Source organism: Lepidothrix coronata, unplaced genomic scaffold (genome assembly GCF_001604755.1).
Source record: "Lepidothrix coronata isolate B3197 unplaced genomic scaffold, Lepidothrix_coronata-1.0 Scaffold14, whole genome shotgun sequence".
Classification (NCBI taxonomy): Eukaryota; Metazoa; Chordata; class Aves; order Passeriformes; family Pipridae; genus Lepidothrix; species Lepidothrix coronata.
In genome coordinates this window covers 9,291,657-9,312,480 of record NW_016690194.1, presented here as the reverse complement: position 1 = coordinate 9,312,480, position 20,824 = coordinate 9,291,657, and the positions used below count along the sequence as shown (strand labels likewise).

The 20,824-nt window shown below is 37.9% G+C and overlaps 1 protein-coding gene across 1 annotated transcript in view; it reads left to right on the top strand.

The window, feature by feature from the left end:
• The window catches only part of MEGF10 (multiple EGF like domains 10), an 85,669-nt gene that overhangs the window by 31,111 nt on the left and 33,734 nt on the right, over positions 1 to 20,824 (top strand). Inside the window, exons 6-11 of the mRNA XM_017806182.1 lie at positions 7,652 to 7,898; positions 8,808 to 8,928; positions 10,754 to 10,890; positions 13,848 to 14,060; positions 19,513 to 19,687; positions 20,500 to 20,620. Coding sequence (XP_017661671.1) covers positions 7,652 to 7,898; positions 8,808 to 8,928; positions 10,754 to 10,890; positions 13,848 to 14,060; positions 19,513 to 19,687; positions 20,500 to 20,620 — 1,014 coding nt within the window. The remainder of the gene's footprint in view (positions 1 to 7,651; positions 7,899 to 8,807; positions 8,929 to 10,753; positions 10,891 to 13,847; positions 14,061 to 19,512; positions 19,688 to 20,499; positions 20,621 to 20,824) is intronic.

Sequence of the window (20,824 nt, the reverse complement as noted above, 5' to 3'; positions counted from 1 at the left end):
TGAACAGGATTTTTCTGTTTTTATTGCACTTAAGCAATCTGAGATTTGTTTGAATGACTGGGTTTTAATTTATAATTTGATTCTATTGGTTATTCATAGAATTTTATCAGAACCACAGTCTGAGGTCATGGGGGTAGAAAAAAGTGTCACGAAGGCGTAATTTGGCTCTAGGGTTTTATAAAACATGAGGAGAGAACTGGCTTTTTCACTAATACGTTAAACTGCATGTTTAAAGCTGGCAGCTCAGGGAAACAACTTGTTACCTTTAAATGCACTTATTAAGGAACCTTTCAAGGTACAGTAGCTCTGCTACTATTATATTTCCTTTACAGTCGTGGGTGTTTGTAAAGTTCACAAATTCTGTGAAAATCTGGCACTTGGCAGATGCAGAATATGGCAGAAACTGGATCCCTTGGCATAGTTTGTGAGAGACACTCACGTGAGTTGCAAGCACTGCCAGCTTCTCAGTGGAGTTTTTAATCTTCATTAACCCTGCAGAGGTGGATATGTGACTGTTTTCCACAGACATATTTGCACCCCAGGTGAAACAGCCCCGTGGTGCAGCTCCCAGGAAAGGTGATGGTGATGGAAAATCTTTTGAATCTTGAATTGAGCTTTTTTGACCAGGGCATTGCTTTCCTCCTTGTTTGTTGAAAGCATTTAGACTAATGGAGCTTGCAAGATATGCTTAGAGAGCCAGTTTATCCTTAAGTTTTCTAAGCCATTTAACAGGCTGCAGAAATAAGTTCTGGTTTTAACCACATCTTTGCATTAGAAATGCTCGATTCCCAGAACTGAGGAACTGGTAAACACACAAGTAAAACTGCAGAGTATTGTGACAGACAACTATTTGCTTTTATGCAAAATGCAGAGAAATACTTTATTTTAGTAATGGAGAACTGCCCCTAGCCCAGCTCCCTGCAAATACATCCTGTGAACCAAAGTGACAGAAAGTCATAAACAATCTTAAATTTAACACGTTTGTATTTCATGTGTCTTCCCTGTGCTCTTTACTTCCTGTAATTCTCCTGTATTTATTACTGTACTTTCCTGTACTTTCCCTGACTGAATTCCCAGTTTTTCCAGCTGAACACTTCATTTTCTCCTCTAACAAGACTGAATATCTTTAGGTTGAGAAACTCACCCACCAGCAAGTTAGATCAGATCTAAATAGGGAAAAAACGGTATTCATGGAAGCTGCCATCACCCTCATTGTTGAAAGAGTCACTACAGTGTCACTGTGGTAGGTGGTATCAAAGTTCCCAGGGCTACAGAGCAGCTGTGCTTGTCTTGAGTTCGGTACAACTATGTTTTTGAAATAATATTGTTCTTATGTTTAATATATTTTTGCTCCTATAAAACATTTTGGTTTTAAAGCTCTAGGGAAAATAATAGATTTTATGGACATGCTTCAGCATTTTGCTTAATTACATTCCAATCTTCAAGCAAATGTAGAAACAAAAAAATTATTTTCTACAAAACTGAGTTCTTAGATTTACTTATGTTGAGGTTTACTGAAGGAAGGCATTCCAGTAAATGGTGATGGTATTACTGCTTTGAAAACATTTTCTGGATCAGAGAGGCTTTTCATTTCTGCTTTTTACCCTTTTGGAAGCTATTTGTAGAGTTTACTTAAGTTGATTTCTTGAATAATGTCTGTGGGTTTTTTTCCTAGTAACAGTGCAAAAGTATTTTTCGAACTCATTTCAATCTGCCTTATGCATTGGCAGGCTTATATATTTTCAGTGTCTCACTTGGTAGGTTTTCAGAGATGCGAAGGATTACATTTGTTGCTAATTTAGAAACTAAGATGACCTTCAAGTCATTAAAAAAAAGAATGGGGAGGAAGGCTAATTTATCGTCCTACAAGGAGATCTGTGCAAAATCAGGATCACGGGCAGGACATGAAACAAGCAGTTTCTTAAAATTTTGTAACTTTTCCTACATTGGTGATTGTTTCTAACAGGTTTTATCTCAGTAACATCATGAAATGAACACCAACAGCTGCCTGTGTGTGTTTTTTCTTATCAATTATCCATCCTTGTATTCTGATGTCCAAAGCACTTTAAAGAGTCTTGTGAAATTTATGGCATGTGAAAGGCATACAGTTCAAGTCTTTCATAGGATCTGAAAAACACATTTTCATTGTTCTTCCACTTCATGGATCAAGAGGCTTTTATAAAGTAAAAAAGAAAAAAAAACTAAATTAAATTTAAGCTTAACATTTTGAATAAAAATCCTTTCTTATACACAAAACAAAAAGTAACAATGAAAAATATGCCACAGGGTTAAAGGCCTACAGTATAACAAATGCAATCAGATAGAAACAAAAGGTAGAAAGGAAATCCAGATTTAATAGAAAGGGCATTCATTCTGAAAAAAAAAAAAATTCCATGCATTTTTGTAGGTAAAGTAGTTCTTTTACTAAAAGGCATTGATACTTTATAATTATTTGAATGATTCTCTAAGGCAAAAATATTTCTTTTTTTATGTGCACATGCATATATTTTGATAACATTCTGAGATGACTAGAACAGATCAAAATAAAAGAAACATATATGGAGAATAATCTCGCGGTTTTATTACATAATACTTTGAAGGTTTTCTGAAGGATGTTTTTACTCTAGTTTTCAGAGTAGCTGACTTAGTTTTATCGCTTTTTTGACTCATCCCTGAAATTTCTGTTTGCCATGTTCCATGTTTACTGTCTTGCTGTCCAGGCTGACATACAGGTTGATGTCACCAGAGGCTTAATGCATCTTGTCAAATTTTATATACTTTATAAATACTTGAGTATTTATAGCTTTCAAAATTACTAGGAATTTACTTTTATTTGGTTTAGATTCCAGTTGGGAGAATTATTATCTGTTTCTTATCCTGCAGGAATATCCTAAGGGAAACAAATGCCATCAGTTTAGATCTGCAGCTAACCAAATGGAAATAGCAGAGAGTAGTTTCAGGAACACGCTCTGAACTTTCCAATAGGGATGGTGTGGATTTAGATTAGTGAAAACATCCATATTTTTGTCATGGTTTTTGCTCAGTGAATCAATGGTTTTCCCTTCTGTTGACTCTTGAAAGTCATGCCTTAGAGCATTTCCAGAGATTAGCAATCTTGTTCATAATAACAAGACTGTCAGTGCGATACCCCTTTGGATAAATCAAAGTTTTCTCAATATTGGCCTATTTTGCTTACACTGGTTATTTTTGGCTATTCATGGTGATTATTCCCTTTTAATGCAAATCACTTATGGCCCCTCCTAGAAATGTTATTCTTATTCTAAGTTTGTACTTCACAGTGTTGTATTCCAAGTGAGGGAACATTTGCATTTCTTCTGTGGTCCAGAATTTTGTTTTCAGTTGTTTTAAAAGACCATAAAAATACATAAGTCTAATGCTGCAGTAAGAATCTCTTCTGTTTTGTAACAGTGGTAAATATTTCCAGAAACACACAGCAGTGTGCCTTGCAGAAAGATGTGTAAGACAGAATAAAATCTCATTTAGTTGTCTTGGTGCTACATAAAACACAGTTACAAAAAAATGATAGTAAGAAAAGTAAATCTTAGTTCTTCACTTCTATGCCCACATTAGCAAAAAAAGAAAGACAAAAGGAAAACAAAGATCTTTACAAAAAAAGTATTGCAATAGACATTGTCTGACTGGAATATCATGTTATAAAGGAAATTGTGGCATAGTTAAAAAATAGTTGCAAGTTGGAGTTTCTAAGGAGGTTTTTCTTCTGAAATGTTCTTTGACTTGATTTGATAGCCTTATTTTCTTCTCATCATAGGCCATTGTTTACAAAAGTGCAGAATTTTAGGTGATCAAAGTGGGTTTGTCAGGAGTAAACTCAGACTCATTTGCACTTTTCTTTTTGTTGCCTTTTAGGGAAATCAACATTAAAAGAAGCAGAAAAACCTTTATAAGTATTTAGTTAAAAGTATTTTTGTTTATAAGAAGCAATAAAGTAGCTGCCAAATTCTTTACAAGTGCTTCAGATTATTATAGAAATCATACCTCGTGTTTAAAATGTCAGGGCTCCCACCATCCCAGTTTACAAATCATCAGCTGCTCACAGAAAGCACGTGCATAAACCCATATCTAGCTCAGCATAATAACAATATGCATTAAGTTGTTGTACTAGGAAATGGCATTCCATATTACAGAACTGTAGATCTTCAAAGATGCTACAAAAGGCCTCAAACTGACAGCAGTTTGCAGCACCGATTTCAATTTCTTCTTGAAGGTGATTTTTTTTCACCACTGAATCCTTGCACTCCTCTCTGATTCTCAGGTCATTTGGCACTCAGTGTCAACAAGCATTTTTATCATGATAGACCTGTAACATCTTAGAGATTCTTACCATAATGCAGCCTTCTGAGAGAACAGTCATCTTTCCTGTATCTGTGGCATTGTGTGATGTGCACAGCTCTTACTGTGGTGACAGAAAAGTTATTCCCAGCTGAATGTATAAAAGGAAAAATGAGAACAAGATGTGGCATTAATACCATGGTGTTTGTTAAAAGTTTTTGTGTATTTTTTTTTCCCAGTACAGCATAAGGTGAAGGCAGAAAGGACCCCGGGAATCTACTGCAAAAGCTGACAGGGACCCTAAACCAGTTCTTTGGTTTAAAACGTAAAAATCTGAGAGTGAATATAACATGTGAAGATGGGAAGGTGAAGGACTTTTCTAAGGAAGGTGTTCTGCATGAAACAGAACATTAGGCCAGTTCTGTATGATTAACACAAAATTAATCCTGATTTACTGGCTGGATTTTGATTTCTGTGTGATTTTTCAGCAGTCTTTGGGGCTGGGACACACCATCCTTGTGTTGAAGCCATTCTGAACATGGGACTCTTGCCTGTGTACTTTGCTTCCCTTTCACATATACCCTGTTCTGAGAGAGATGATTTACAGCTCCAGCTCTGTTCAGAAGTCAGTAGCTGAGGCTTTGGCGTGTGTCTGCATGTAGTGTGTGACCTACACATGTGCCTGTGACCTTGGTGCAGTCAGCAGAGCTATTCTGATTGAGCTGCAGCTGACAATCTGTAAACTGACCATAGTCATTAGCTTAAAGACTATCCCATTCCACTAGATTAGCAGATGTGTGACTTCCAGACCAGCTTTCTCAGTGTTTGAATACTAGGAAGCAGCAGAAATTGTCTGATGTAATAGTTGATAAAGTTAGCCTCCAGAATCCAAACTTGCCACAGGAAACATTTCTACCCTTTGCCCTCTTCTTTTTTAATGGAAAACTAAGCATCAGTTTCTGACAAATCACTTTGATTTCCTATGAAGAACATTATTGATTATCAGTCAGGGGACATAGAGGTAAAATGTGATTTATCCATCTTAGTCAGTATTGTTATTTATTCCCCTTAATCCAGCACATTTCTCCACATTTCTGCCCATAACTCACAGATAGATGCGAGGCTGGTGACAGACCTTGTGTAAAGGACTATTGTGAAATTGTATTATGGCTGGGCCACCACTGTCCTTGTGGAATGCTTTACCATGGGACTGTAATCCATGTTGCATAGCCGGTATTTGCTATTCACCTGGTCATTGCCAGGAGAATGGTCCTGAGGCTTGGAATCCTTTAGCAGTCATATGATGGGTGTTTGTTTTTTTTTTTTCATATTAATGATTTCCTGCAAAAACAATGAGAAGATCATGCCAGAAAACTAATAAATTGTTAAGCACTGCATGGTACATGCATCTTCTAGCAAGGCAGTTCTGCTGCCTGGGTGCTGGGTTCAGTGGCAGTAGATGTTTCTGGTCTGTGTGGCCCTGAGACTCTTGGCATTGGGTCTTGAGACAGCTCCATGAATGTTGTTGCACTGCACCTTCATCCTTGACTAAGCCCTGCACTGGAACAGTTTTGGTCTGGCAATCAGCATGAATTCTCCTGTTTATCAGACATGCCTGGATGGGGGGGGGGGAATATTTTTCTTTCTTTTCTTTTTTTTTATTATTTTAATTTTTAATTATTCCATGAGAAATGGCACTAATTGAACTTTTTTCTGGAAGAACAAAGACTTTTATCTGAATCCAGACTAATGTGTTAAGCAAAAAAAACCAAAAACAACAAACCAACGATGTAGGGGTTTCTGCTCAGTCGTGACAAAACATGCAACTGTCTCAGGCCTCTAGCCACCCATACACATATTTTTATATATCCCAAAATAGCTGGTTTCCTGACAACAATTTCAGGACTGGTTAAGTATGAGGATTACACATTCTATTCTATGCAGTCATGTTCAAAATAAACCTGTATCAGTTCTGAATGAATGTGAGTTATCATGGCAACAGGCAATTTTGTGCTGTAGACAGCAGTGTGTTACAGAACTCTATATAAACCTCTTGTTTGTGCACCACAAACCCCACACATCTTTAAAGAGAGAGGCCAATAATAAGACAGACAGTTGTTCTAATAAACCAACAGTACTGATGAGTGTTTATAATACATACGCTGCTTTCTGTTGCTCTCTATTTTATTGTGTGTGAGTGCTCACAGTATCCCCATTTTGGATGCATGTTCTAGTGACCTGTCTTGGAAAAAAAAAATCTTAAAGAGTGGATTCTTGAAAATACCCTAATTCCTTTTTTTTTTTTTTTGTGCAGCCTGAGTGAACAGCTCTTACAGCTGAATAATTCATAGCCTGAGGAGCATTCTTGAATTACTTTGCATTAGTCTAGGAAAGTGTGCCTGTTCTTTGCCTGGGTTTTTTGCCCCAGGAGAAGACTGGGAGAACAAAGGTTGTCAGTCTCCAAGAGAAGAGTTTTAGCTTATGGTCACTGCAATTGAGGCTTTGCCATTGTACTGCTGTTATCAACACAGCATAAAAATAAAATCAGATCATTTGACCATATGATTAGTACATTCCTGTTGAACTCCAGGTGACCTTAATCTTCAGGGTCTTTACAGAACTCCTGTGTTTCTTAAGATGAAATGCCTTCCTTAACATTAAGTGTTTCTTTGGATGCTGAAATAATGTCTGAGTGGCTTACTTATAGGGCTTTAATGGGAGGCATTGGGGCAGACAAGAAAAGATAGGTTTGAGTGATTGTGAAGACACATTGGATAACCAAATTTGTAACATCCATATGAAGTTTCACCATATAATTGTTAATTTTTATTTCTTGGTGAAACACTTTTTGCATTTTCTTTTGCCGTTTCAGTGTATTGCAGGATTGAAAAGGGAATATTTGCAATTATGCAAGTAAGTAGGGATTTCTGGATTAGTCAAAAATCATAAGTTTACACCAAGCAAGCTTTGCAGCTTGCTTGTGGGATTCAGCCAGTTGTTTGTGGATTTAGACTACATTTTTTTAAGTTAGCAAGACTTCTCCCTGTAAATGGAAGCTAACTGCAACCGTAACTGGTTTTTGATGGTACAGAGTCACAATGAAAAGTTTTGACAGTTAAGAGACTAGAACTTCTGTTTACTTCTTAGCCTCACATTATAAAATGTGTGCTTTTCCATGTAAGAATCAGTGCGCACAAACTAAGTCCGGTCTGCCTGCTGAGATCCTTGAGGACCAACTGAGGAACAACTATTTCCATTTTACAACTTCTTTTTTTTGTTTGTTTGTTTTACAGCTGACTCTGAGCATCTTCATAACATTCTTCCTTTCTTGCCCATTTAGCATGTGACAGTAACCACTGGGGACCCCACTGCAGCAGCCGCTGCCAGTGCAAGAATGGGGCGCTGTGCAACCCCATCACGGGCGCCTGTCACTGCACCTCGGGGTTCAAGGGCTGGCGCTGTGAGGAGCGTTGCAACCCTGGGACCTATGGCAACGACTGCCACCAGAAATGCCAGTGCCAGAACGGAGCCACCTGCAACCACATTACCGGGGAATGCAGGTGTCCACCGGGATACACCGGAGCCTTGTAAGCAGCAGGTGTATTGTTTTGAGGTGCAAGTTTAAAGAGTTCTGGCGAGTGAAATTCAGTTTAGAAGTTTAGATTAACTTTTGTGCAGGGAAGCAAGTTTGAGCAAACCACATTACAGAGCACATCTGTATGTGTAACAAAGAAAAATCCCCTTGACTTGGGCTGCTCCCCTTCTCCCCTGCTTGGAGCTTCTTCATGACCATTGTGAAAACAGTTTGGCTGCAAGTTTGGAAAATCACATTACAGAATCACAGAATCAACTAGGTTGGAAAAGATCTCTGAGATCATCAAGTCCAACCTTTGACCTAACACCACTTTGCCTACTGGACCATGGCACTGAGTGCGACATCCAGTCTTTTCTTAAACACCTTCATGGATGGTGACTCCACCACCTCCCTGGGCAGCCCATTCCAATGCCCAACCACTCCTTCTGTAAAGAACTTCTTCCTAATGTCCAAAAATTCTCCCCTGGCACAGTTTAAAACTGTGCTGTCTTGTCCTACTGCTAGTTGCCTGAGAGAAGAGATGGATACCTACCTGGCTACAACCTCCTTTCAGGTAGTTGTAGAGAGTTATATTGAAACATGGAGTTTTATTTAGTTTTGTCATTCCAGAACAGATCTTGAACTTCTGTCAGTAATGATGAATGAGCGCCAAACTGTGTATAAAGAAGTAGCTTAAAAAGAAACAATTTCTAGATTGCTCCTTAGATTTGTTGCATGGGTGCTGTACAGTATTCAGTGTGCTTATCTTGGTGTTGTGCTGCTTTCTCCTTCACATTTTCTGCTGGGAAATTTAATGATAAGGTTAAAAATAAAGACAAACTGGAGCGTGTGCTGAAGTAATGGTTGTCTCTGTTGTCTACCACCCCCTCCAAACTCTCCCATCACTCCAAACTCTCCGCAGCTGTGAGGATCTCTGTCCCCCCGGGAAGCACGGCCCACAGTGTGAGGAGAGGTGCCCGTGCCAGAATGGAGGTGTCTGTCACCACGTCACTGGGGAGTGCTCCTGCCCGCCAGGATGGATGGTAAAAACACTTCTGAAACCCACACAACCCCCTACAACTTCCATACTTGTAGACTTCAGGCGGCATCAGAAGAAGCTAGCAAATGAGGATAGCAAATGCAGTCTGCTTGTAGCCAGGAGTAATGAGAAACATATTTTAGCATAAGGGACTGAAATAAAATACTTACAAAACCATCTGTCACTGAAAGTTCTCCAGTTCTGCACTGCCTCTAACTATATCAGATTCTGGGAAGCAAAAGACAAGAACTGTGCTGTGACGAGGCAATATCAACTAGATCTTGCCTGGAAGTCATTAGCTTCTAGATGTAATTTTATGTTATAGTGAGGTGACACTATTTGTACATATTAACGGTGGGGTTTTTGCTTGTTTTCATATGTACAGTATGCATGGCAAAACCTCAAAACCTTTAGATATTGTGCTAAATGCTGGAGAGGAAATGAGACATCAGAACTTTGACATTATCTTTAGACTTTCTACTCTTTTAGCAGAGGGTAGGGAAAGAAGACCTGACCTCAGAGCTCAAGTAGCTTTCTCCACTATCAGGCTGCCAACTCTGAGTTGGCAAATAATGGATTTAGAAGGCAATCAAAGCACAAATAAATTCTTTAAATACATTTGCTGATAATATTGATCATGACTATTTGTTAATAATATTTTCTGTTTAAATGTTCATTTTGTGTGAAAATTCACATGTACTGATCTTTTAATTACCTTGTGATAATTGAGATATTATACTGAGATAACCTGTTTTTGACCAACTAGAGAGCACAGCTATAAAACAGGATCTCTGATTGTGAGTTTGAGTAGCACTATTCATCTGACTACCTAGCCTGGATTATTGCCATTTTTACATTTTATTCCATTTCATACTAGAAGAATGAAATTATTGGTCATAGAATACAGATGTTTGCATAAATTCTTGAATCCCTTTATCTGCCTAAACACAGCTACTGAAAAATGAGATAGAACATGAAGCACTGAGGGAAATTTTATACTAGTGTGTGTCTTAACTAATAAATCACTGCTTAGCCCTTTGACTAATTTTCCATTCCAAGTAATTATTTAAGAATAATTTATAATTTTAGAATTTTCAGTTCTGTGAAACACAATTGTGTCACTATAACCTTTTTTGCTTTTCCTGTAAGGGAGGTTTCAAGTAGCCAGGTACAAATTCTGCAGTATTTTATGTTAGATGAGATACCTGCATGCCTTTTGTCTGATGAAATACCTGCTAATGCATTTGAAACAGCTTCTTAAAAGTCTTAAGATTGGAGGTTCACCTCCATACCCAGGTGCAATTAATTCCAACAATTTAAAAAGCAGTGCAAGAATTCAAACCCCATTGAAGGGAGCAATCATCCTACCTAAACTTTTAGGATATGCTGCTTTAAGTGAATACAAACAGCTTTTCCTTTCATCAGAAAAAAACCCCAACTTATCATCAAGTAGTATAATTGGGGCATTACAGCAATTACTGATTCCTACACCATTACACACTGGAGGGCATTCCAGTTATCTTGATATATACTGCTCCTGGTAAATAAACTGGGAAGAGCTTGACATCAATTAGTCTTAAATCTGTAAGTGTTTTCACAGTTGCTTAGAGAGTGAGTTTTTCATGAGCTTTTACTTCCAAAATGGAAATCCTACAACATTATTTCTCCAGTGCTGGAACATACCCCATGTTTAAAGCTGGAGAGAACTGATTTCCAAGATCACCACTGGACAAGTAACACAAGATCTCTTGGGTCTTCCTTCATGACAATCCTTTCTTCTTTGTCTGTTCAAGCTGCAATCCCTTAAGATTTCTTTTCTGCACACACAGGGCATGGTCTGTGGTCAGCCTTGTCCTGAGGGTCGTTATGGGAAGAACTGTTCCCAGGAGTGCCAGTGCCACAATGGAGGGACCTGTGACTCAGCCACAGGCCAATGCCACTGCAGCCCAGGTTACACAGGGGAAAGGTAAGGAAAACTCATTTTTGCCAGGCTGCTGAACCTGAAAGACGCTCTGCTACAACAGGGAGAGTTAAGAACCTGGTAGAAAGAAGAATGAAAGTATCTGTGATGGGATTAAGAGAGTTGATTTTGATTATGAAATGTTTGCCGCGTCACTCAGCTGATGCTGGGTTGCAAGTTGAACATTTCTATGTGAAAGAGCCCTTCTGTGAAGGAACTGCTTGTTTTCAGTATTTTCCTGCTGTGGCCTGTGCTCTGGCAGTTCCCGTGGGTCTGCACTGGAGTGGGTTGCAGAATGGTGCAATTTGGGCTGTGGTGAAGGGGTGAGGAGGGAATCTCGTGGTTTTGTGCAGATGTCTGGCAGTCATAGCAAGAAGGGAGGCTCATTCAATTCCTCTTCAAAATAAGCAAGCTGGAGAGTTGTCTCCTGAAATATTTAAATCAAATGAAATGAAACATTTATTTTCTGATTATTAAAAATCAGCTTTGGTAGATGGGAAAGAATATATTGAGACATCATTTTTGAAGGCAGTGGAAAGGGATGAAAGAACTGCTTTCTTGCATGTGTTTGAAACAGCACACAACTCAATTTTCTGAAGTCAGCAGCAGCTTGATCGCTGGAGTTAGTCCAGGGGATCTATGACAACAATTGTGGGTATTATAACCATATGCACTTCCCACACAAGTGTTCACAGGACATGGTTAGTGCTGTGCGAGACATAAGGGGAAAAAAACCCACTTCATGAAGAAGAGAAAGAGTTAGTCCAGAATCATTTGCATGCCAAAATTATATTTGTGTGTGTGAAAATACAGTGCAGAAGGTGGTAGATACATTTAAACACAGACAAGGCCAATCAAAGGAATATCCATACGAGTTTCTATCCACTGCACTACCCTGGAGTTTCTAAAAGTAATACATTTTTACTATTGTAATTGTAATCTGACTATCATCTGAAATGCCTTACTGTCTGCAGCATTTTGATCACTTTTGCATATCTGAACTCCCTCTTTTCCTGCCAAACAGGCTGTATTTGCAGTTCTTTTGTTTTCCAAGATACTCCAAGGGCAGGAATGGGTCAGTAGCAAGGTTATAGACCAGGTTCTTATTTCATGTCAGTGAACTGGCAAGGGAGGGAACTGTTACAAGAAATGTGCGAGCAATGGCTGAGGTAGCACATACATACCAGCAGCGAGAAGATGGTTTTTAAAGTGCTAAGCTATTCTCCACTTCTGTTTGTGACTCCAGCAGTGTTTGTCTGAGATTTTGGTGTGGTGGTGACTCCTGGAAGTTGGTCATATATCAAGAAGAAGAGGACTTATAGAGCATGTATCAGTTTCTATGTGATCCGAATTAAGACAAAGGAATCTAGTTTAAACTACCTTTATAAATCTTCTGCCTAAGACTTTTTGATTGATACCTGTCCTCACCACAAAATGCAAAAGGGTCTTTCAGAAGCTGATGAAGATACAGTTAAATAAAAAAAAAAATATATTGCAAGGTTAAATTTCGTGTAATTTGGCTGGGATTCCTGATTGTCATTTGAAAAAAATTCTTTCACAGCTTTATTTGTTGAACTTCATTAGGAAATACTGAAACAGGGTTATTAGCTCTATTATTACACTATACTTGAGAAGAAAAAAGAGATCTTATTGCTGACTTCAGTCAGGACAGAGTTATGAATGCCGTGAAAATTCTGGCTATCAGTATCAGACTGAGATGAATACTGCAGAAGCATGAAATAAACATGTATGCCCCTTTTACTTCAGTCAGAGGGCTCTGCTAAGTTCTGTTACATTTTACAGTGCCTTGTATCATGGTCTTTGAAATTCTCATGTAATAAACCACCGATCATATGAAAAACTAAACCAAAAAAAAAAAAACCAAGTGTATAAGAAAAATAGAAAAAGAACACCAAGGAAATTCTTTTACAAGACTGGGGAAATGAGCAAGTTATAACCTGATAAAACCATTAATACTGTGCTGTATTATCAAGTAATATTTTTGTACAGTCTGAAACTTGACAAAACTTAAAGGTACATAAATTGCAGAAGATGATACCAACTCTTAAGTTCACGGCACATCTAAGGACGTTAATGTCGGCATGTTCTGGCCCTAAAGCTTTGGGATTTAGTTGTTTTGTCTTTTTGTTTGTGTCAGCATAATTCAGACTCTATAGGGTGCTTATATTGAAAAAAGTGGGCATTTTCCTTGACACATAAGCTATGAAATGTTGTCATCCTTGGCTCTGAGGCATGAACCTGTTGAGCTGAGATGTCTGCTCTCATAAATACAGTGAAATATTTTAAATGCACTGAGTGGTGGAGCCTTTAGTAATGCTGTAGTAGTACTAGCATTTACAACAATTCAGCTGTAAAATACAGAGAAGATAAACCTGAAAACATCAAACTCATAAGACATCTCTGAATGAAATTGCTATCCAGAAACTCATTACTTAATGAGTTGCAAGTTTCAGAAACAGGGTACTGAACATTTTCTTGTAATGAGGACTACAAGGCTGGACAGCTAAAGATAAGACTGGTCTTTAGGTTAAATAATGTCATTCATATGAAAGACATGAAAGAATTAAGCCTGTTAACTAAATTGTATATCTTCTTAAAGCTCTATGAATGAAAAAGTTCCTTCATACTTCAGGTCTGACGTAAGAGGGTTTGGTTTTGTTCTGGTTCCTGAATGTGGAGTGCAGTGGTCTGTGTATGAATGTTATGTCCTGTGTTGCAGAGAAGGGAGGCCTTTTCCAAAGTAATTTGCAGAGCCAATGTTTTTGAGCCTGTCTAGCTTAGCACCAAAGGCAACCAGAGATGGGCCCTTTTAAATATGAAGTTATATGAAGTATTTGACCCATATAAGAGATTCCTTATAAACCATATTTCCCTTAAACCTCCAAAAGCTGTAGTTCATGGGAAACAAAACAAATTTTTGTTGTTTTTTTTTCCCCCCACAGATGCCAAGATGAGTGTCCAGTGGGGACTTACGGAGTGCATTGCGCAGAGACCTGCAAGTGTGTGAATGGTGGGAACTGTTACCATATTAGTGGTGCCTGTATCTGTGAACCAGGATACACTGGAGAGCACTGTGAAACAAGGCTTTGCCCTGAGGGAATTTATGGTCTCAAGTGTGATAAAAAGTGTCCTTGCCACATGCCCAATACCTGGAGGTAGGCTTTACACCCTTTAGCCTGCTGTCTTTTTCTACATAGAACATAGAAATCCTAATATAATATGAAAATTAAAATTTCCTGATTTTTCTAGTACTTTCATGCAAATTGAAGACTAAGCTAAAGAATTGTAATAGTATTTGGTATTCTCTCACCACATCAAAAAAAGAAAATATCAACCCAGAAGAGCTTCTGAATTTTAGTCTTTGCATGTATATTTGATTGTAATATTCATGGCATTATTTGGTCTCTGAGCCATAAAATAAATATTAAGACAAAGTGTGACCTTTATCTATATTTACCACCTCCATGAATGTATAGTGTTCTGAGTTGGGCTTGAGAAGCCTGGGCATTTCTCTCTCTCTCTCTCTCTCTCTCTCTCTGTATAAGAATTACTGTAGCTGACTGTTTTAATACAAAGTTTCAGAGACTTACCAATTGTAAATCTGCATTTCAAAAATTCATTTATTGTCATTTTAGTGACTTTTCTACTAAACAAGGTAAAATCTGTCCTTGGAAATGGAATGAAAATAATTTCCCAATTAGCTTACCTTTTGCTATTTCTCCTTATTCAGGCAGTAATGAGTCCTATTTTTTTGTGTTTCTTGTATCCTTGTGGATTTCATAGTGTTTGAGCATAGTGCTATGAAAATGTAAAAAGTGATTATTTGGAGACAAAGTTTCAGCTGTGAGGGAGGAATGTCAGATGTCAGTTGAGGGGACCCAACATATTTATAGAACAATTCTGGACAGCTTTCTCTTGTTACAAAACAGTACTTCTGGTTAAATACTATGGTTATTGTGCATTTTCTTACACTTCATTGCATTACTATTTAACAGTACCTTAGAGAAGGTTTGTGAACATAATCTAAATTTTTGCTGTTGAAAGTAGCTGTGAAAGGAATTTACATAAAATATTAAGTGTCACATAGAATGTTGCTGTACATTGATATAAGATGCACTTTTCCTCACAGATAAAATAAAAAACTTTAGTCAGAAGTTAGCAGTGATGTTAAATCAATCAGGCACATACATGGAAACAGCTACTCAGGCCTCTGTGAAAAATTACTTTGTGGATTGTCAGAGTTGATCAACACACCTTTTGTTGACAAACTATGTGTCAACAAACTGAATTCCTTTCCCTTTCCATTCATATGCTTTTACAGTTTTGTACTTGTGGTCTGTTTTTCCCATTTAGCTGAAATATCTGAAAAAAAAATACAGAGCTGTTTTGATGTAAAATCAAGCAATAATTATTTGGGCAACGTGTTCAAGAATAAATGGCTCCCTAATGCTGACCCATCGAGCTTTCAAATTATGCCAGTAGACCAAATGCTACTGTATTATGAGTTATGGTTAAGCTGCTTTCCTGAAAATTTGTCTGCAGACTGTTGTGGCAGCCTTGTTTGACAGGAATGCATTGCACTGTATAGCATTTCTAGTATTACAGGGATTACTTCTGATTCATGTTCAACACAGCTGTTCGTTCATTTATACCACTGGAAGGCAGTTTGTGGTCGAATTAGATCACAAATGTTCACAAGTAAACTGCAGCATATGTCTGGTCTTTTTTTGAAATTTTTCCCCCCTGTGTGGCAAATCCAAAGCCACTTAACAGCCCTGAAGGTGCACAAGACCATAATGATGTCCGAGAAAAACAAATATTTTCATTACTTCACAAGTGTATTTTACATATGTAAGTTCCTTCCCCTGGGTCAGGAAGTGACTAAAAACATCAAATAATAGGAATAAAAGGGCATCTGGGTAATGGTATAAAAGCCAAAGCTCCCTGGGGACACTTGAGGCTTTTCAGATTCTTTTTAGAAGCCAGTTGTATCTGGTTGTCTTCATCTCTCAGTCAGGGAGGAGACAACTCTTTAATCACATCAGGGAATATCCTCAACCCTTTCTTGCCTACCACAAGTACTACTTGGTCTGACTGCAGCCAAAGGATCTTCATAGCACTAATCCATTTAGCAGCAATGTAGTAACCAGTAATCCCAAGGCACAAAAAAGGGATAGAATTCCTCCTGCAAATACCCTTTGTGTGTCTGTAGGTCTATGATTCTGTTCTAAGGGCCTTGAATAAAGGTTTTTTCATCTGGGTCTGATCACTAGTTTAGATATCCTTAAAGAGGAGCTGTTATTAAAGTCTTAGAGCTGTTATTAATATTCATAGATATGGAAATTAATTAAGGATTAATTAAAAAAGTATGCTTAGCTCTAAAAAATATTGCTGTAAAATATGTGGATGTAAGTTCCAGCATGTATGTGTCTAGCCATCTTCTTCACATGCTTGTTCATGTACAGATCGAAAAACATTATAGTACAGCATAGTTCAAAAACGTATACATTTTTTATTACTGTTTTATGACTGAAAAAAACTTCACCAAAGCAGCTTTGCCAAAAATTCATAATTTGCATTTTGGGTTGCCTAGGCTTATAGGGATTTTGCTGCTGCAATTGGTTGGTGGCAGCTCCTGGGTATGGAAGGCAAACCCATCCTTCCTCTTAGTTATATCATCAGCCTTCATTAAACACTTAAGCATTAAAAATAGCTATACTTGAGAGATTTTAACCTGATTGAGGGGCCCAGAGGACAGAAACAGATGACCCTCTTGTGCAAGGAGATTTTTCACAAATACTCTTCACTATTACATGTTTTGAAAGGACTGGAGCCTGTCTGTATGTCAACATTTTCACTGTTTTGTACAGGAATGCTCTTCTAGCATAAACCACTTTTAGGCTGGGTTTTGTCATGCCTTCACTCAAGCAAAACCTAAGGATCGTTCAGGAAGTGTAGCAGCATATTTGTCTAGAATGTTTACAAAGGATATTGGTTACGCCTGTGATACAGCATTTCCCCTGGTTTTAGATTGATCTCCAAGTAAATTTGAGATATGCCTGGTTTTTTTGTTTTGTGTTTTTTCTTGTAAGCTCTTTCTGGTAATCTCCCACCACTGCTTCACACCTGCAGAGTGGGGTCATTCTGTATCACCAGCTAAACAGGCACAGTTTAGCCTGTAATTAGGATTTATTCATGACATGAGCACTAATGGGGTTTATTGGTCTCATGCTTTTCTGACATACATATGTAGAGTTGATTGCATTTTTATAGTGTCATACATGCTTAGTTCATGTAGTTTGGTTGTGTTCTTAAAGTAAAGATTAGGGCATTTTAATTTTGCATTTTTCCAATGGACTTGTATTTACAGGTAGAAGAGCTTTTGGAAATTTTATATTGCATAAGGTACTGAAGAATTTGGTGAATATTGTAATAGTGAAACACCTATATAAATGATATGAAAATCACTAAGTTCATTTGAGTCCTTCAAATATATAATATCAACTACCCGCAAGTATTTTTTTTGTCTCTGTACAGAGTAGGGTTGCATTTCCAGAAGGTGTGAATGAAAGACCAGGAATAAAAGTGGATATAATGGCAACATCTCTTTATTTCCCTATCTTAATATTTAAATCTTATTGCCAATTAAGCTAACTGCACAAGAACCCATCAAAAAGCTTCAGAAGTGGTTCAGTTTCCTACATCTAATTACAAATTACAGAGTACTAATTTCGGTGTCAATCAATACATGTGCAAGTAGGCCTTGGTAACACTCAGTAGGGGGCTCAGAATATCAATGCCTCTGCTTCATACTCAGTGCTTCTACATGTGTGTGGTCTCTCCATCCCCTGAGAGATTATATGATTCTGTGAACACTGGGCTTTACGTCTTAAAATGACAGTAATGCTAAATTAATGTTATAAATATGGTCTAATTCATATCCCGGTGACTATTCCGTTGTGGATTGAAAATTTTTTTCATTTTCCCTGCTCTATATTCTTCCACTGATAAGAAACATGGACATTGGGGGCCCACAGAAAGTTAGGAATAGGAGATGTTAGATTATCTTGCTACATCTTCTGTGTCTTCAACAGTTCAGCATGTATTTTATATATGAATAGTTCCATTTCAACTTATTTCATGGCAGGTATGCTTATAACTGAACAAATAATCAGGACTATTGAGTATGAACAGCATGAGTTTTGAACCATTTCTTCATTTGTCATTTATCTGAAAGGACCTTTCCTCTCAATTTAATGTAAAGCAGCTTAATACTGTCAAAGTTATTTTAATATCTCCAGGACCTCCAAGTTTTTATGGTGTCATAGAATATGAAGTAATATATAGAAAGCAGAATGCATGATGACATTCCAACCTTTATAATTCATGCTTTCCTTGATTAGCAATGTTGTGAGCTGGTTGTTTTCAGCAACATTAAACTCTTATTTTTACAAGAGCAATCCTCAAATCCAAGAGCAATTGCAGCTAATATTGTTATTCTGCAACTTTTTCAAAGAATGTTCTTGTTATGTTGTAGCACTTAAAAGTGAAGTAGGTATGTCTTCAAACTTGCAAATGGTCAGAAAAATACTCAGTTTCAAATGCACCTCCATACACAAGGAGTCAGCAAGTCTTGCAAAATCAGGCTCTTGTCATGGATCATTTAATTTGTCTGGAGGAAGGCACTTCTTTTTTTTTTTCTTCCAGCATACTTAAAGAAACTTCAATCAGTAGCAGACAAATATCTTTAAACAATCTTCCCATTGTAAATATAATGGATTTGAATAAGGCATTTCCTTTGGTGAGAGTTAAGCAAATGCTTTTTCTGCCAGAGCGCTACAGAGCACCCCATTGTGCCCACTCTTCCAGCATATATATCTTTGCACAGCTGATGATGTCCATTTGTTATGAGGCAACAGCTGCCTGACTGGCCCTTCAATGAAACTGCTGTTCCAGGTAGAGACAGCTGGTCTGCCACCAGGTATGGCCAAGAGAGGGGAGACACTCTCCAAAAGGTCACTGCTCTGGTAGTATAGCTGACTTCTGCCCAGTTGTCCTCTTCCAACCTACAGTTTAAAGAAAAGAGCATTCTTGCTGCTCATGGGGTGCTGAGTTACTATTTTGTGTTGAATGTGGTGTTTTTCCGAGTGTCATATTTCTCAGACAATACACTGCTGAGTTTGTGCAGTGTTATGAAAATGATCTTGATAGTGTGGAAACCTAATAAATTGTTAGGAATTTAATGGTTTCATCACCTTAATATTCATAACTGTGGCTATCTGCTTTATGGTAAAAACTGTGTTTCTGAGAGGTTTCTTTTCAAATAGATGTAGAAAAAAGATATGTCTTACTTTCTTCCCATGTCCTCCCAATGTCTATATGTTCCTTCCCATGTCTGTAAGTTGTATGATATTTCTTAATTGTCATGCATTTATATATAAATACACAGAACCTTTCCTTGTGATTTGTGAGGTAAACCTCTGTGCAGAGCATGGCAAGATCCTTTATGCAACTTCCCTATTAACAGCGTTTTGTCCTCTGGAAAGAAAACAATATTTATGTCACGGTTAGTCCCAAACTATTTAACCTCTCATCTCGCCCTGGCAGCTGTCACCCCATGTCTGGGGAATGCTCCTGCAAGCCTGGCTGGTCTGGGCTCTACTGCAATGAGACATGTTCCCCGGGATTCTACGGCGAGTCATGTCAGCAGATCTGCAGCTGCCAAAATGGTGCTGACTGCGACAGTGTGACTGGGAAATGCACCTGTGCCCCTGGATTTAAGGTAAATGTCTCACTTTTACTCCCTATTTTCAACTCCACTGCCTTTGGTTAAGTGACAAATTCTTCAAGAGGCAAGTGTGTCCTTTCTCCACCACAGTAAAAGAGAAGTAAGGATATTTAGGTACTACCGTATGTATTGTAAGACCCTGAAAAAGCAAAATTTTGGATTGATTTTGAGTACTGAAATGAAGTCACTTTTAGAAAGTGATGTTATTTGTTTTATAGGATGTTGATAAGAGGGTGTGGTGTTGAGGTGTAAATAAGGAGAGGAATGATAGTTTCAGTCATTATCTTGTAGCACCAATTCCTCATGCTCCATCCACAGAAACTCTGGACAAAAACATTGGTTTTTATAGTTCAGCACAGATTATTCTTCAGCTTTTATGCACATTTGCTGTTACCTGTGCCTTGGATGCTATTCTAACATAGAAAACATTTTACAGTAATAACTAAAAACTTCAGCCAGATTAGTTCTTAAAAACTAATTATTTTCCATTAAACTGCTATCTTACTGTGTTTTAGTTTCATAAAGGGCTTCTTTATCACTGTCCATTGATCTAACCAAGTAATGTTACCTATGGGACTGAGCTCTCACAACAAATCATAGAAAAATAATGCTTACTTAAAAAGGCTTGAAAAGCATGAAGGGCTTCCTGCCCCTTAAACTCAGGATAACTTGGTGACAGCCTCGGACATGCTTGGGCTCTATGTTTTCTGGCTTTTGTAGCACTTCTATCAGTCTAGATCCTTTATTAGTTGTATGGTCTGAGCCCCCTCAAATAGTGTTTAGACTCTTATTTTTTTATAATTCAGGGTGCTTCTTGTGGTAGTCCTTGTCTTCCGGGAACATATGGAGTAAACTGTTCGTCCATGTGCAACTGCAAAAATGAAGCCATCTGCTCACCAGTAGATGGTTCTTGTGCCTGCAAAGCAGGTAAGTGTCTCCTCAGATTAATCTTCCTTTTCTATAATCATAACATTAAATTGAATTTTTGAAGTAGAGAAGAGGAAACTTGATAAGAAGCAGACCACCCTGAAGGTCTAAGCACGAGATACTTTATGCTTCTGCTGCTCTGGGAGGGAAAACCAAGGAAAACATCTTCTGAGAGAAGCACTGTGGTCTGCTAGAAGGACTATG